At 40.1% G+C, this 16,118-nt stretch overlaps 2 protein-coding genes and 7 non-coding genes across 10 annotated transcripts in view; 2 read left to right on the plus strand and 7 right to left on the minus strand.

The window, feature by feature from the left end:
* LOC133969846 (cilia- and flagella-associated protein 54-like) overlaps nt 1-4,278 on the plus strand; it is a 61,622-nt gene extending 57,344 nt beyond the window's left edge. Inside the window, exons 54-55 of the mRNA XM_062406549.1 lie at nt 3,740-3,886; nt 3,975-4,278. Coding sequence (XP_062262533.1) covers nt 3,740-3,886; nt 3,975-4,112 — 285 coding nt within the window. The 3' untranslated portion in view covers nt 4,113-4,278. The remainder of the gene's footprint in view (nt 1-3,739; nt 3,887-3,974) is intronic.
* trnar-acg (transfer RNA arginine (anticodon ACG)) lies at nt 511-583 on the minus strand. Its single transcript has one exon. It is a non-coding gene; the product is annotated as a tRNA-Arg (tRNA).
* On the minus strand, nt 822-893 carry trnah-gug (transfer RNA histidin (anticodon GUG)). The gene has a single exon. It is a non-coding gene; the product is annotated as a tRNA-His (tRNA).
* On the minus strand, nt 1,209-1,281 carry trnar-acg (transfer RNA arginine (anticodon ACG)). Its single transcript has one exon. It is a non-coding gene; the product is annotated as a tRNA-Arg (tRNA).
* On the minus strand, nt 1,520-1,591 carry trnah-gug (transfer RNA histidin (anticodon GUG)). Its single transcript has one exon. It is a non-coding gene; the product is annotated as a tRNA-His (tRNA).
* Nucleotides 2,322-2,394, minus strand: trnar-acg (transfer RNA arginine (anticodon ACG)). The gene has a single exon. It is a non-coding gene; the product is annotated as a tRNA-Arg (tRNA).
* trnah-gug (transfer RNA histidin (anticodon GUG)) lies at nt 3,063-3,134 on the minus strand. Its single transcript has one exon. It is a non-coding gene; the product is annotated as a tRNA-His (tRNA).
* trnar-acg (transfer RNA arginine (anticodon ACG)) lies at nt 3,435-3,507 on the minus strand. The gene has a single exon. It is a non-coding gene; the product is annotated as a tRNA-Arg (tRNA).
* Nucleotides 4,279-5,248: 970 nt separating the features above from the next.
* On the plus strand, nt 5,249-15,909 carry LOC133970069 (dixin-like). Of its 2 annotated transcripts, none has more exons than XM_062406887.1 (21): nt 5,249-5,437; nt 6,145-6,274; nt 6,867-6,992; nt 7,088-7,313; nt 7,567-7,656; nt 10,005-10,093; nt 10,206-10,309; nt 10,713-10,796; nt 11,082-11,135; nt 11,296-11,346; nt 11,431-11,535; nt 11,636-11,689; nt 11,820-11,891; nt 12,033-12,104; nt 12,230-12,295; nt 12,651-12,800; nt 13,039-13,102; nt 13,193-13,289; nt 13,503-13,611; nt 14,296-14,375; nt 14,462-15,909. In XM_062406887.1, the coding sequence occupies exons 1-21, from the start codon at nt 5,375-5,377 to the stop codon at nt 14,469-14,471; spliced, it is 1,896 nt and encodes a 631-aa protein (XP_062262871.1). In that variant the 5' UTR covers nt 5,249-5,374; the 3' UTR covers nt 14,472-15,909. The 2 variants fall into 2 exon arrangements, with proteins under 2 accessions (XP_062262871.1, XP_062262872.1); XM_062406888.1 differs by having other exon boundaries at nt 6,148-6,274.
* The last annotated feature ends 209 nt before the right edge of the window (nt 15,910-16,118 follow it).

Consider the following 16,118-nt stretch of genomic DNA (forward strand, 5'->3'; position numbering starts at 1 on the left):
AGTTCAATACAGAAATTCATTCAGAAAGCTATGTTGGATCTGTTGAGTTGAAGGGGTTTGAGACTGAAGTAGGACCTAGAGTGCCTTAAGCATCAAAATAAAAATGGAACCCCTGTCAGTAGTTTTGCCATGACCCGGATTCAAACCGGGGTTGCTGCGGCCACAACGCAGAGTACTAACCTCTATACGATCACGGCAGGTTGGCTTGATGAGGAGGAGCTCTTTATTGATGTAGTAAATAACTACTTTGAATTGCACAAATTCTATTATTTTGCCTGTTTGAGATATATGTTATCACACTTTTATTTTTTCCAATGAATGAATATGAAAGCCCAATAACAAGATTGAGTGAATGATAGCTGTGACATAATGTTGCTTTGTCGTTTTTATCTTATGGCAACAGACCTTTAAACTATCATTATTTTGAGAGATGACTGAAATACCCAGTACAATTTGAAAGTGACTGAACAGAGAATGAGATTTGTACAAGTGAGAAATTAAAGTTTGTTCCGAGCTAGCCAGGAGTCGAACCTAGAATCTTCTGATCCGTAGTCAGACGCGTTATCCATTGCGCCACTAGCCCTTGTTGATAAGTCAGGGTTGGGAACACAGGACATGACAAAGAGTTGCATGGAAAATGTTGTCGTCCTGTACTTTTCGAAAAAAGGAGGAAAACGCTGGTCGACTGACCTGTCAAGTTCAATACAGAATTTCATTCAGAAAGCTATGTTGGATCTGTTGAGTTGAAGGGGTTTGAGATTGAAGTAGGACCTAGAGTGCCTTAAGCATCAAAATAAAAATGGAACCCCAGTCAGTAGTTTTGCCGTGACCCGGATTCGAACCGGGGTTGCTGCGGCCACAACGCAGAGTACTAACCTCTATACGATCACGGCAGGTTGGCTTGATGAGGAGGAGCTCTTTATTGATGTAGTAAACTAACTACTTTGAATTGCACAAATTCTATTATTTTGCCTGTTTGAGATATATGTTATCACACTTTTATTTTTTTCCAATGAATGAAAATGAAAGCCCAATAACAAGATTGAGTGAATGATAGCTGTGACATAAGGGTGCTTTGTCGTTTTTATCTTATGGCAACAGACGTTTAAACTATCATTATTTTGAGAGATGACTGAAATACCCAGTACAATTTGAAAGTGACAGAGCAGAGACTGAGATTTGGACAAGTGAGAAATTAAAGTTTGTTCCGAGCTAGCCAGGAGTCGAACCTAGAATCTTCTGATCCGTAGTCAGACGCGTTATCCATTGCGCCACTAGCCCTTGTTGATAAGTCAGGTTTGGGAACACAGGACATGACAAAGAGTTGCATGGAAAATGTTGTCGTCCTGTACTTTTCGAAAAAAGGAGGAAAACGCTGGTCGACTGACCTGTCAAGTTCAATACAGAAATTCATTCAGAAAGCTATGTTGGATCTGTTGAGTTGAAGGGGTTTGAGACTGAAGTAGGACCTAGAGTGCCTTAAGCATCAAAATAAAAATGGAACCCCTGTCAGTAGTTTTGCCGTGACCCGGATTCGAACCGGGGTTGCTGCGGCCACAACGCAGAGTACTAACCTCTATACGATCACGGCAGGTTGGCTTGATGAGGAGGAGCTCTTTATTGATGTAGTAAACTAACTACTTTGAAATGCACAAATTCTATTATTTTGCCTGTTTGAGATATATGTTATCACACTTTTATTTTTTCCAATGAATGAAAATGAAAGCCCAATAACAAGATTGAGTGAATGATAGCTGTGACATAAGGGTGCTTTGTCGTTTTTATCTTATGGCAACAGACCTTTAAACTATCATTATTTTGAGAGATGACTCAAATACCCAGTACAATTTGAAAGTGACTCATCTGTTGAGTTGAAGGGGTTTGAGACTGAAGTAGGACCCAGAGTGCCTTTAGCATCAAAATAAAAATGGAACCCCTGTCAGTAGTTTTGCCGTGACCCGGATTCGAACCGGGGTTGCTGCGGCCACAACGCAGACTACTAACCTCTAAACGATCACGGCAGGTTGGCTTGATCAGGAGGAGCTCTTTATTGATGTAGTAAACTAACTACTTTGAATTGCACAAATTCTATTATTTTGCCTTGAGATATATGTTATCACACTTTTATTTTTTTCCAATGAATGAAAATGAAAGCCCAATAACAAGATTGAGTGAATGATAGCTGTGACATAAGGGTGCTTTGTCGTTTTCATCTTATGGCAACAGACGTTTAAACTATCATTATTTTGAGAGATGACTGAAATACCCAGTACAATTTGAAAGTGACTGAACAGAGACAAGTGAGAAATTAAAGTTTGTTCCGAGCTAGCCAGGAGTCGAACCTAGAATCTTCTGATCCGTAGTCAGACGCGTTATCCATTGCGCCACTAGCCCTTGTTGATAAGTCAGGTTTGGGAACACAGGACATGACAAAGAGTTGCATGGAAAATGTTGTCGTCCTGTACTTTTCGAAAAAAGGAGGAAAACGCTGGTCGACTGACCTGTCAAGTTCAATACAGAAATTCATTCAGAAAGCTATGTTGGATCTGTTGAGTTGAAGGGGTTTGAGATTGAAGTAGGACCTAGAGTGCCTTAAGCATCAAAATAAAAATGGAACCCCTGTCAGTAGTTTTGCCGTGACCCGGATTCGAACCGGGGTTGCTGCGGCAACAACACAGAGTACTAACCTCTATACGATCACGGCAGGTTGGCTTGATGAGGAGGAGCTCTTTATTGATGTAGTAAACTAACTACTTTGAATTGCACAAATTCTATTATTTTGCCTGTTTGAGATATATGTTATCACACTTTTATTTTTTCCAATGAATGAAAATGAAAGCCCAATAACAAGATTGAGTGAATGATAGCTGTGACATAAGGGTGCTTTGTCGTTTTTATCTTATGGCAACAGACCTTTAAACTATCATTATTTTGAGAGATGACTCAAATACCCAGTACAATTTGAAAGTGACTCATCTGTTGAGTTGAAGGGGTTTGAGACTGAAGTAGGACCCAGAGTGCCTTTAGCATCAAAATAAATATGGAACCCCTGTCAGTAGTTTTGCCGTGACCCGGATTCGAACCGGGGTTGCTGCGGCCACAACGCAGAGTACTAACCTCTATACGATCACGGCAGGTTGGCTTGATCAGGAGGAGCTCTTTATTGATGTAGTAAACTAACTACTTTGAATTGCACAAATTCTATTATTTTGCCTGTTTGAGATATATGTTATCACACTTTTATTTTTCCAATGAATGAAAATGAAAGCCCAATAACAAGATTGTGTGAATGATAGCTGTGACATAAGGGTTATTTGTCGTTTTATCTTATGGCAACAGACCTTTAAACTATCATTATTTTGAGAGATGACTCAAATACCCAGTACAATTTGAAAGTGACTGAACAGAGACAAGTACGAAATTAAAGTTTGTTCCGAGCTAGCCAGGAGTCGAACCTAGAATCTTCTGATCCGTAGTCAGACGCGTTATCCATTGCGCCACTAGCCCTGTATGTAGATTTGCCGTGACCCGGATTCGAACCACGGTTGCTACAGCCACAACGTAGAGTACCAACATCTACGAATACGGCTGGTTTTGTAGTTCTGCCGTGACCCGGATTCGAACAGGGGTTCGAACATATTCTATTAATATGCCTGTGTCAGTTATACTATATAGTTTCAGATAATGTTATTTTTTTTTTGACATGCTTTGTCTTCTGTGTTTTCATGCATGCATGTAGGAAGTGGTGAGTCTGCTGTCAGGACGACCAAGTATACCCCCAAGGTCTTGTGTGACTCTGTCTCGGGCTACTTTGCTTTTCTCTGACCTGAAAAGTGCAGAGAGCACCACACTTCTAAAAGTGGCGCAGAAACTACTGCAAAACCAGGTACACAAAGAAACATACACATACATATTCTTATATACATATATTCATGCAAAAAAATGATCATCTAATGTTTGATTTTTTCTTACAGCTGTGTGTTTTTGGTGAGAATGTGGTGTTGGAAGATGGAAATTTGTGTTTCCCTCCTTCCGGACCCTGCAACATCTACCTCCCGTACCGTAGCATCTTGGAACAAATCACTTTGCAAATCACTAAATGTATAACTTGATATTTTTTCATTAGTTTTGGTGGGAACAAGAAAACGCCAGATGAGAACATCTATGGTTGTCTGTTAACAATTATTTGAATATTAATAGGTCTTATTCTCTCAAGTATGTGATCTTGCATATGTCAAGGGTGATGACTTGAAATTGCTTGTTTTTTGTCTGACTCTTAATTCATTAAACTGTCATTAAAGACCAAGAAAATCAGCATGTTGTCCTCCTTTTAGAAGCTGCAATAACTGAACCTTTGGCCTTTTGATTCTGAAACAAATAGCATGACCAACCACTCAGGCAGGAAAGGACTTTGTAAGTTGCCATGCATACATGCAAAGTCAACACCCTGTTCTTGTTGCTGTGCTGTATCCTGCACTGGTGTGACAGCTCTCATCCAGGATCCCAGTGCCATGGAGATTCCAGTCTGTGCACAATCATTACGATCCACTTCAAGTCCAGCAATTTGAAAGTGACTCCAAAGCACCAGTGTGATCTCTTAGCAACCAAAGCACTCATAAGATGTTGCTGTTAGATAGCCTGATCTGAAGGCCACATTCAGGTGACTGTTTCTGTTCCTGGGAAAGATTGTTTTGCTGGAGATCAAGAGCTATGAAATCGAATGTACTGAATTTGTTAAGCGGGCATTACGTGTCCATTTATTTTATCATCATGAGCATTTAAATGCATATTATATCTGGACATGCAGACAGCTTGATCAGCAGAGCAATGATACTTATGTTCTGTTATGGTTGTTCTCAGTTACTGTAAGTTATTGTCTAGAATATACCTGATAAATGGTAGCGGATGAAGCCCCAGGACCCACAGGAACCATCAAGTAAGACTCATGGTACAGCTAATGTCATTTAACACATTCTGCCTCTTTCTTAATCCTTTCAGCTGCTGGTTTTAATAATAAACAATATGGGTACCCCAAAAAAGGAAAAGTGGCATAATTTATTCACAATACATTGATAAAACAAAACAAATATAACATTATATAAAGATAACATTGTTCTTACAAAAGGAAATATGGCAATATCAATCCCGGAAGTCTTCCTGTGTGGTATTTGCATTATGAAATTGAAACCGGAAGTGGTGTAAGTCTGTGTGACGGTGACTTGACTCCGGTTTTCAGAGTAACGGTAGCTGCCCGCCGGTGAACCCGGTGTGTTGACGTTTGTTGCAGCGGTAGTTTGTAGCGGGGGCGGAGGAGACTGTTGTTTCGGTTGAGGCTAACCGGCTCGCTAGCTTAAATGGGTGCGCGAGTGAAAAGATGATCGCCTCACTCTCAAGAGGAAGTTTGCTGGACGAGGTTCTTCACGGGAGCTCCAACGAGGTAACGTTACTAATGTCCCCGTTCACTACGGCAGGTTAGCTAGAAACTACTCCGCCTGTCAAACCTGCGAGCAAACTACCGGTAAAACGGGCAAACTTCTTCGCACCAGGGTTCCATGCAGTAATAAGTCACTTTCTCCACATCCGTTGGTGGTGTTTTCTCCCGCTAGCACACGTCAATGTGCATTTTGAACCAGAGAAACTCACATGGATTTTGACTGTAGTGTTTTCATAACTGAACTACCACGTTAAGAGCGACCTTCATGTTGGAATGTGACCACCGACTGGTTGTACTGTGAGTTTTTTAAAGCTGTACTATTGTCGCCATCACCTTGAGTTAAGCGTTAAGCGACGTGTTCTGTTGTGTGGAACGGGGCGCGTTCTGTGTAACGTATCCCGGACGACGGGCCGTCACGTGACCGGGAGGTGAAGGTGGGTGCACGGTGTGAAATCCGTGCGCGTACTGAACATGACATGAGATGTTAGAACTGCTTTAGTTCAAGTGAAATGTAATGAGCAGCGGGACAATGGGCTGACCCTGCACCCCCCCCCCCCCTCCTGTCCCAACATAATAAACAAAGGGACTCGTTTGTCATGCCGTGGTCTGTCAGCCTGGATGTGGGCCCCTGCTCTAAGCTGTGTGTCTGTTGTGTGTGTGTGTTTGTGGTTTGCTTGATTTGTGCCTGTGTCTGATTTGGTGAATTGCAGCAGCAGCTGGCAGCTTATATATCCTGGGTGAACTGTCAGCTGAAGAGGAAGCCGGGCCTGAAGCCTATCACTAACCTCAGGCAGGACCTGCACGATGGGGTGGTGCTCACACAACTCATAGAGATTGTTGGTAAATAAACTCAGGCACACACACACACACACACACACACAAACACTGAAAACATGTCTTTACCTTAAAATGTAAGGGTTTAAATCATGGGGACTTCATTGTTGTCCCCATGAAAAAGACAAGCCCCCATTATGTAGCTGTAAACAGATTTACGTCCCCAGAAATACTTGGAACATTCACACACTCACAACAGCACAGTTCTGTCTCCATGATTTCAGAGGACATTACCTTGACTTTCATTGATTTTCCAGATACTAATCTGCACCATAATCACTGGTTGCCTAAGGTCTGGTTTGACTAAACCTAAACCTAACCTTAAAAAATGTGTTCATCCTAAAGTTAAGTTGGTTGGACTTAGTAACAGAGTAAGGAAACATTTGTGTTAGAAATATTTTTTTCTTAATTAATAAATGTATCATTTATTTGCATGTGTAAAACCTTTATTTGTTACCAGTTTGTATTTCCTTCAAAACTTTATACACTTCACAATTTTTAAATGTAGAATGGTTTACGTTGTGGCATTGCCCATGTGGTACTATAACAATACCTTACTAATTACTCTATAATCATTTTTAATCCATTAAACTGGCAGCTGGAGAAGTGCTGGAGGGAGTATTTGTGACTCCTCAAAGCAAAGATGAAAGCCGGAAGAATGTGGAGCAGGTCTTGCAGTTCATTTCCTCCCGACACATACGCATGCCACACATATCCGCAAGAGGTAAATCACGCACAACAGTTTCACGCTCCTTCTCCTTACATTTTGAGAAGGGTTGCTCTAAGTTTTTTTTTCGTATGTTCCTTTTCTGTCTGCAGACATTGTTGATGGTAACCTGAAATCTGTTATGAGGATAATTCTGGCGCTGGCTGCTCACTTCAAACCTTCAGCCAACCACAGGGCTGCTACTGGAAGGACCTTGACAAGAGGCCATGCCAGCCACAACCCTCTCTCCCCTGTGGCATTGGCACAAGGGGCCGCCGCTGCACTGGCGACCGCACATTTTGATGCCTCACAGCCTGCACGAGTCACACGTATCCACAGGTACATCTGGTTGCTACAACCTTAAACAGCTATACACACCTTTGTCCACCGCAAAACCATTTCCGTTATATTCAAATGTTCTGCAGCAATTCTTTTCATATATGTGTGGTCTTTGCTGGCCTCTAGTGGACAAACAGAATACAGCAAAGGACTTGCATACTTTTGAAATATGACCTGTCTCTGTGTATTTGTCACAGTTGTAGAAGCTGTAGAAAACAAATGAGTAGCATCTGCTTTGTCTGCCATCTCTCAGTGACTGGGGGTTGGACAAGGAAAAGATTGTGTGTGTCCGTGCACTGGTCAAGCAGTATGAAAGAGAGCAGGACAATCCTCAGCCCACCAGGTAATCTGCTTTTACATCATCTCAAGCCTCTCATAGCAAGTCCAGAACAAGTCCAGCCATGACTCTTTGAATTTAGAAGTTGGTATTTGTTGATCTATTGCAGCAGCAGTTCCGGTACATTGCTTGGATAGTGAGATTAAACAGCATACAAACATACATACCGCCCATACATGATTGGTTTTGTGTACCTCTCTGTAGATATCTTGCTCTTAAATGCAACATATAAACATATAATAAGCTTGCTGCAATATTAACAATTTGCAAGCTGTCTATCATGACGTTTCACCCCATTTTTATAGCATCAAAAAACTAATTTATAACCAATCATCAGCTTGTACATGAGGCGATTGAGACTTATTGGCTTTACTTTGGGGGGAGATGTAATTCCCTCCATCCTTATATAGAGTTCTATATTCTCAGACATCATATGGGCTTGATCCTGTCAAAAGGTTGCATCATTTTAAGAAATGGTTATATAGTCACAAAAGTATAAAACCAACCACATTCTGGTCTAAATACATCAAGGAGATTACGACACTGTTTTTCGGCCGGAGGACAAACACTACAATAATGTTATAAACGCTGCTTTTTGTAAACAAAAATTTGTATTTTTTCATCAAATTATGCAACTTTCTGGCAGAAAACAAACTAAATTTTGTTGCTATTTATACTGTTACAGTTGATTCAGTTCAGATATTTTTTCTTTCTGTTATCTGCCATCTTTAACACTTTCTTTCCCGCACTTTGCAAACAGTAGAGTACATTCTGTGTGTCTGTGAGCATATGACCTTGGTTTCTGTGTGTGTGTGTGTGTGTGTGTGTGTGTGGAGGCTGATTATGTGGATGATAGAAAATAACACAATCACTCTTTATCTTCTCCAATCACATGTCCCATTTATAGTTAGCTTTTGTCGTGTTCGTTCACCACAGTTACATGTTTGTGTGTTTATAGTAACAGAGAGAAGTACATGCATTCATTATTTATAGAAAGAAGATGGGGTTTTCTCTCTAAGACATATTAGACAGAACTGCCTGATGCTTCAATCACACATGTAGCTTAATAAAGTGAGAGTTGCTGAGCAGTGTCGCTGAGTCGGTTGGCGTGTTAATATGTAGGTTAGCTGGAGGGCAAGGGATGGGGGAGTGTCAGAAAGAGGAAAATCATAAACTGTCCCGAGCTTGCCGAGGCGCTGAGGCCAGAGACCCACATGCGGGTGTGAAAGTTAGAAACCTTGGAAATAATATGCACTTAAGCTTGTGATGGGGGGGACGCAGATGAAATGGTAAGATACGATGCTGTTTGGCAGCTTGAGTGTGTGCAAGTGTGTGGATCGATGTGTAAGTGTGTGAGTTAATGCTCTGTTCACTATGCACGTAACAACTCTACAGTGCTACAGTGTGAAAGATGCTAAATGAAGTGCAGTGAATGTGTTCACCGTGCAGCATGTAAGTGCTTGGTTTACAAAAGGCATGCCCAACGATTTGGGCTTTTCATGCCGAGTTTCAGAAAGTGGGTCATGATGATAGGTTGAATTTGTGTGTCCCCTCTCTTTTCCATTTTTTCTGACAGCCCATCCGTCCAAACTTGAGTCAGAGTTTCCGCAAATAAGAGTTTCTTTCCTATCTTTATTCAAGAGCATGGTCTTTTATAAAAAAATACATTAGTTATTTATTTCACATTCAGATTTTCTTATTCTGTGCAGCACAAATTTCCAGTGCTTCGGTTTGAGTCCACCTCCTCACACTTTGCCTGCCTCCTTGCGCTTAAATTTCTGCTCTTAGTGAATGAATCCAAAATCACACGAGCTCCCTGCAGGCATGTTTGCTTTACTTCTCACAAGAGTGCGATCAATATGGATTAATGTGGGTTGATGCCAATATAATATAGTGGAGTAAAACATTCTAAGTACCAATACATTGGCTAATATGTATTGGCAATGATTCTTAAGATGTTGTTTTCAATCCTTTTGGCAAAGCAATGCAATCGAGGCTGCATACACTTTATTATAAATTATTATAAAGAAAACAAAACAAATACAATCAAATATGTAAAACTTGAGTTAAGAGGTTTTTTATGTCAAATATTGTCTGCATTGTTTTTTCAGTAAAATAAAACTTTCCATGTCCAGAAACATAAACACTGTTTATGATATTTCTGTGAAAGGCTCAAATCGGCCAAGTTTATTTTCCAACTGATAAATCGTCGGGCTTACTTTCTCATCCCTTATGGTGGTTACTCGTTGAACACGTGCCAGCAAGGCCTCTATGTTATGAAGGTTTTTCTCACACATGCATACACCCCTGTGCCTCTCTGGAATAATCAGTGTCTTGTTCTTCTCGTGTCTTAGCTCCGTCAGTCCAGTGTCGTATCCAAAAGCTCCAACCAGCAGCCACCCAGACAGATCGGAAGATGACCGCCAACAACAGCAGAGCAGCGGTGAGTTCTGTCTCGCACCACAAGCCGACAAAGCATTTCGTTAGCAAGCCCCGAAACATCTAGTGGGACATGTGCAATAACGGGCTATGTGTGTACATCTGTGTGCATTCAGTGGAGTCATCTCATGCTGTAGTGGAGACGACGTGGGAGGATTCTCTCAATGAAACTTTGGAGAATGACGTACAGGAGACAAGAAAAATGGTGTCGGCCCTGCAGGTATATGATAACTGTGGTTCTAATTTAATTCTGGTAACGTTCTATGTATAAATTCAGAGGGTTTTCTTTGTTTTCATGAGTCGCTTTTAGATGACCTCCATGTTAAAGATAGATTCCTGGTTGTGCTTTCTATATTTTCCCCCAACATAATAGAATTGGGATCTCAGAAGTCTGAATGGTGCTAATGTTGCATCAAGGTTATACAAAAAAAAGAAAACTACATTGGTCAAACAACACAGTAGAGACCAGTGTTCCATTTGTGACAGACAGTTCATCATGCACACGCCCACTCTATATGCATCAGACAACCTATCAGCTACTGCCTCATCTGGTCAGAGCTTTTCTGAACGCGGCAACTTCACTTCAAAATTAAACCCTGGTCTCACATGTTTGTGTCATTCAGGCTCTACTGCTTCATGGTTCTCTGCCTGAGGATGAGACGGACGTGTCTTTGACTTTGGACCAGTGCAACTCGGAACAGCAGCTGGTACAGAAATCCTCTCCTTTCATTTTTCAGTTTTAACCCCTACATTTATTCTTGATTTTACTTTCTGTGCTTGCCGGCTCTCTCTCTCTTTACTGTGTCCCTGTCTTCTCTGCTCGGTTACAGAAGCTCTTTGTGTTCAGATCAGATCACATTTCTTTTTCTATACTGTGTGTGTTTGTGTGTGCGCGCGTGTGTGTGTCAAGAGGGGACACGGGTATCAGTTTCTCTTCCTTCTCAGGCCATTGTGGTTTTTACACGTATCCTCTTATTCCGCTCTCTTTCAAGGTAGTCATTCGAAGTCGCTTGGATCAGAGTATGGAGGAGGCACTGGAGTTAAAGGTAAAAAAGTCACTTATCCTTTATCTCTTTTCAAACTTCAGGAAAAACATTATCTCTGTTGTTATTACTCAAAGTCTCTTATTACAGGGAAAAAATCTTCTGCCATCTACGCTGTGATTAATATTTAATTCGGACTGTGTTGTTATGCTGTTTGCTTTAGAGGGAACTGCTGCACTGTAAGCAAGAGATCAGAAACCTCCAGGGAGTCAAAGTAAGACAAAGAATACGATTGTAACTGCTTGGTAGAAACCTTTCTGGCTGTTTACTGACGTTCTGTTGGTTTGTAAATGTTCAGGGCGCCCAACAGCAGAGGCTTTGCACTCAGGAGGCTTCAATCCTGCAGATGAAGCAGGAGCTTCTGCGAGCCAGCATGACAAAGGATGAGCTCAACAACCGGAATGTATAAAATATATAATATTGGCTTTTATTAAAGTGAATGTAAACTGTGTTACAAATTGGATGTTTTGTAAATTCCCCACTTGTATTGAAATGTGTTGCAGGCGGAGCTACAGTGGAAGATGGAGGAAAATAACAGACTGTGGGGCGAATGCAAGGTGAGGAACTTCAATCCCTCTCTGTTAGTGGGCTGTTGTAACTTAGTCTAATCATATGCGTTATGTGGCACAGCATGTGTTTAATGTAACTACAGTCAATAATAATGTTTTCCTGTTCTCACTGGTGCAGAAAGAGATTGGACAGAAGGACAGACTACTGCAGCAACTTAAACACATGCTCGAAGAAAGCCAGACACAGCAGGTCTGTCAGTCTCAGGATTTTTGTTGGAGTGGCCACAACATGTTCTGTCCACTTTCATGCATGGTGTCAAAATATCAGACCAAACGTTTAATCATTAAATTAAAAAGTTTTCTTTCAACTTTCACTGCGTCTTTTTGACAGAATGAGTTGCAAAGAGAGTTGGAGCATAAAAACAACTTGATGCAGGAGCTAATGGGCAGAGATCTGCAACAGGTACAGATGTGCTCGGTCTTTACTCTTTTTTTTAAGTTAAGGTTTTGTTTTCAGTTTGCTCCACACGTTCATACATTCAAGTATACATTACATAGCTGATACTTTTTTCTTGTTGCTTGTTTAAGATTCCCTGCGGCACAGAGAACAATGGATGTTCTTACTCTGGAAATCCAGCTCCCTCTGTGTCAGGCGTAAGTATTGTTTCTGTGGATATGTCTGTTCTGTGTATGTTTACATTTCTACGTGTTCAGGTTTAAAAAAAAGCATAACACAGCCACAATGCATTATATTGTGTTACAACATTAAGGCTACACAGTATAATTTGACCACATGAATCACTAGCAACACTATACTAACTATAAAGAATCAAGCTTGTGAAATGATTGTGCTGGGACTGTAATGAGTTGTACGTTGACTTTTAAAATATGGTTTTAGGACAGGTGAGGGTTTAATAGTTACAAAGCATGGTGTGAGACTTGAAGGAGGTGGAGGGTGATCAAACGAGCTTCCCGTGTTTAACAGGGTTGTTTTGTTGTGCTCTGACAGCAGGCAGATGAGGTTCAGCTGCTCAGAGACGCACTCCGGAGTTTGAGGAACAACTTCAGGGACCACGACCCGCAGCACCATACACTGGACACCCTGGAGCAGGGCATAGTGTCACTCATCGACAGACTGCATGTTGTCCACACACACAGGGTACACATGTTTTACAAGCATAAACACACCTGAGTGTCATGGTTGAGGCCATCATGGAGACTGATTTGATAACTACTGACTTTTTGGACAATGAACTAATTCCCAGATTTGATCAGAGAGTGAGCACCAATGAAAGAGTGTCCTACAATATTTATTTTTAAAATCTTCTTAGTTAGAGTTACCTATGACAAAATGCATAGATGTAAGATAACGAGAGGTTTTTGTCCAAAAACTGTAGGGAAGAGGGAAGTCTCCAAGACGCAAAGGTCAACACACAGACTCTGACCCTTGGTCCTGCACAAGTAAGTTGTTCACCATCCACCCACCTACTCCTCACTTATGCACACAGGGAAAATTTATGTTTTTACAAATGTTTCTAATGTTCATTACAGAGATTGGTCAGTCCCACAGTGGCTCCTCTGCCTCGACTAAAATCCTTTATTTCACTGGAAAATCCCCAACGCCTTCCATGATCAATATTCAGAAAAGGTTGGTGTCTGTTTGTTGGGGTGTTTTCTTTCTCAAATATTTAAAAATATTGCAGTTATTTAGCTAAATTGGCCTTAATATTTTGTATTTGGCCACAGACGCTGATGATTCCAATACATAGTTTTAAGATATTTGGTGAAAGGCTAAAACTATAAAAATGTTAAATTTCACAAGATGTCAAGATGAATCATCAACTTTGTAATCATCCTACAGGTTGGGTGAAGTAACTCTGAAGGACGTTAAAGCAGCTGTGGATCAAGAGGGAAACTACAAGTATCACTTCAAGGCCCTTGACCCAGAGTTTGGCACAGTGAAGGAGGAGGTAAGAAAAGACAATGACAGTATAATAGGAGAGTAACAGGAAATACACCAGTCCAAATGAAAGAATGTTTTGTTTTTTGGTGACAATAGTTTTATTTACTTAATAGTTATAACACTTAATTATCCGAGTTTTGGTCAGAAAATCTGCGGGTGTTAAATAGTCATAAACAGCACTGAGTTCAGTTCCTTCTTAAAAGGTTTACAAGGTATTTAAAAGGCTTACATCTCATTTATAAATGTCTGTGTTATATCTCTGCCTGCTGTACTCAAAACATTAGTTATAACTTTTCATGTATATTAATGCAGGCTGTTGGGAAACATTATAGCTCCAATAACTACAAGTGAGACTGATAAGGCAATAGATTGTGCATGCAGGAATTACTCTTTAACTGCTTTTTGTGGAGTTATTATATGCTGTTAATAGCTGGGGAATACTGAAAAAATTTGGATATTAATGTATTTGATCAAATGTTTTTAATCTCTATTGTCTGCGCCATGTTTCTGTATTTGTTTTACTGGTATGATAATACACAAAAATATATAAGAGTGCTCTCTACTAGATATTCATAAATTTTTAAAAAGGTCTTAAATTGAATTTGAAAGAAATTCTACCTATTTTGTGCTACACTCTAAATCATTAATAGAGCAGAGTGGCCATACCTTAACATCTTGTTTCTGTGTGCAGGTGTTTCTGGATACAGCAGTTGTTCCCGGCTGGGAAGGTAAAATCGTGGCGTGGGTAGAAGAGGACCATGGGGACGACCGGTAACAACTACTTGATCAAATAAGTGTCATTCTCTTTATTTACCTGATTCTCCGTTTTAAACCACTTATCCTCTTTTCTGTCTCAGGCCATTGTAGGTTCGGGCTGAGGCGAATTGACTGTCTGTGCACCTGGTTACTGTGATCCCAGAGGCTCATCAGCACAACACTTTAGAAAAGAGGCACAAGTGGACAATGTTGTTTATTTAGATTTGACCTTTTAGCTAAATACTGTAATACTTGTCAGTATAAGATTTAGTTTAACCGTTCTGAGCCCGACCTGCTCTAGAGAATGTGGGAGATCTCTACAATATCATAAAACTCAGTGCCTAACAAAGGAAAGCTATTTCCATCTTATTGCCAGGCTGCATCCGCGGCATGAATACTAGACTCAAAGAAAAAACCTCATGCAGAAGAAACTTTCTAAAACCCCAGTAGTGTTGTTGTTTCACCTTTCAAAGTTTTTCAGTGTTCACTGTCACATTTTTGTTCATTGTGAAGCAAGGTTGTAGTTAAAGAAACATCAGATATGTATTATTGAATATACTTTAGCCCAGTTACACTTCAGTCTACACTGTGAATGGGATATTTTCTAGCTTAGTAAGAAATAGAGAAATACTGAGTTAGAAAGAAAAACTCCACTATTGTAACATAAATGTGACAAGAAGAGAAAAAGGACAAACTGTGTAAACAATTCATTTTGTTCTTGTACTCCACAATGTTTCAAAAAGATACAACAGCGGAAAACACATTGACTACATACCAGCAGCTACATTACTGAGTATTACGTTTTTTATTAATTAATTACACACAGAGGTTAAAAAATAGGATGATGGTCATGTTAAAACACACTTGAATATATTTCTGTGGGACAGCAGCAGACTTATGCACAGAAAAGGCTCTTACTGAACTGCTGTCAGTGAATAGCAATGATGCTGGAATGTTGACGTTTATTGGAAATGCAGATGATCAGCACTGTTACTTTTTTTTACTTGTTTTGTACATTTGTGTAAAAATCTTTTCACTGTCTCCTTATATACTTTAAGAATATGAGAGAGATTCTTGTGATATGAATGCTCTTGTTACAAAGATGCAGTGGATGTGAGGTTTAAAGGGGACTTTGGTCCGGAAACATGGACCTTACAAGTATTTATGGTGTGTGTGGGAGTGTGTGTGTAGGTGTGTGTGGACATTCGCATTTTCTTTCAATCTGTCTCTTTCTTCCCGTTGGGGAGCAATTTGTTTGCCTTCACTCACAAGCCAGCTGAAATATGCACCTTCATCTTCTTTCAAACTTAACCCATTTGAATGCCATAACTGCCTGTACTGTAACATGTACAATTTGCTGATGAGATGGTTGTTTAACATTTGTTTGTTTACTTAACAGAATATGGATACTGTCTGTTTAAAGTACTTGTTTCAATGTTAGAAAGACATATTTTGTAATAAAACATGAGTTTTTTTAAAGATGAAATGTCCTTGCTCCAGTTGTTATGGTTGTTTGAAGACTGTGATGACAATAAATAACAAAAAATAATTGTAATAATTTTTCAAACATCCTTGATCTGCTTAATTAATGGTTGAAGTACTATTGATTATATCTTAGAAATCTTACATGCTTCTTCTGATAGACCACTACCTGTTTTAAAATCATTCATTATTATACATCATGTGGTCATGTAAACCTTGTATTATAAGTTTCTTTTTTTTTCAGGTAAATTAATTGGCTTTTTGAGGGGCTTTAAC

The sequence above is a fragment of the Platichthys flesus genome, chromosome 15, assembly GCF_949316205.1.
Source record: "Platichthys flesus chromosome 15, fPlaFle2.1, whole genome shotgun sequence".
In the NCBI taxonomy this organism is placed as follows: Eukaryota; Metazoa; Chordata; class Actinopteri; order Pleuronectiformes; family Pleuronectidae; genus Platichthys; species Platichthys flesus.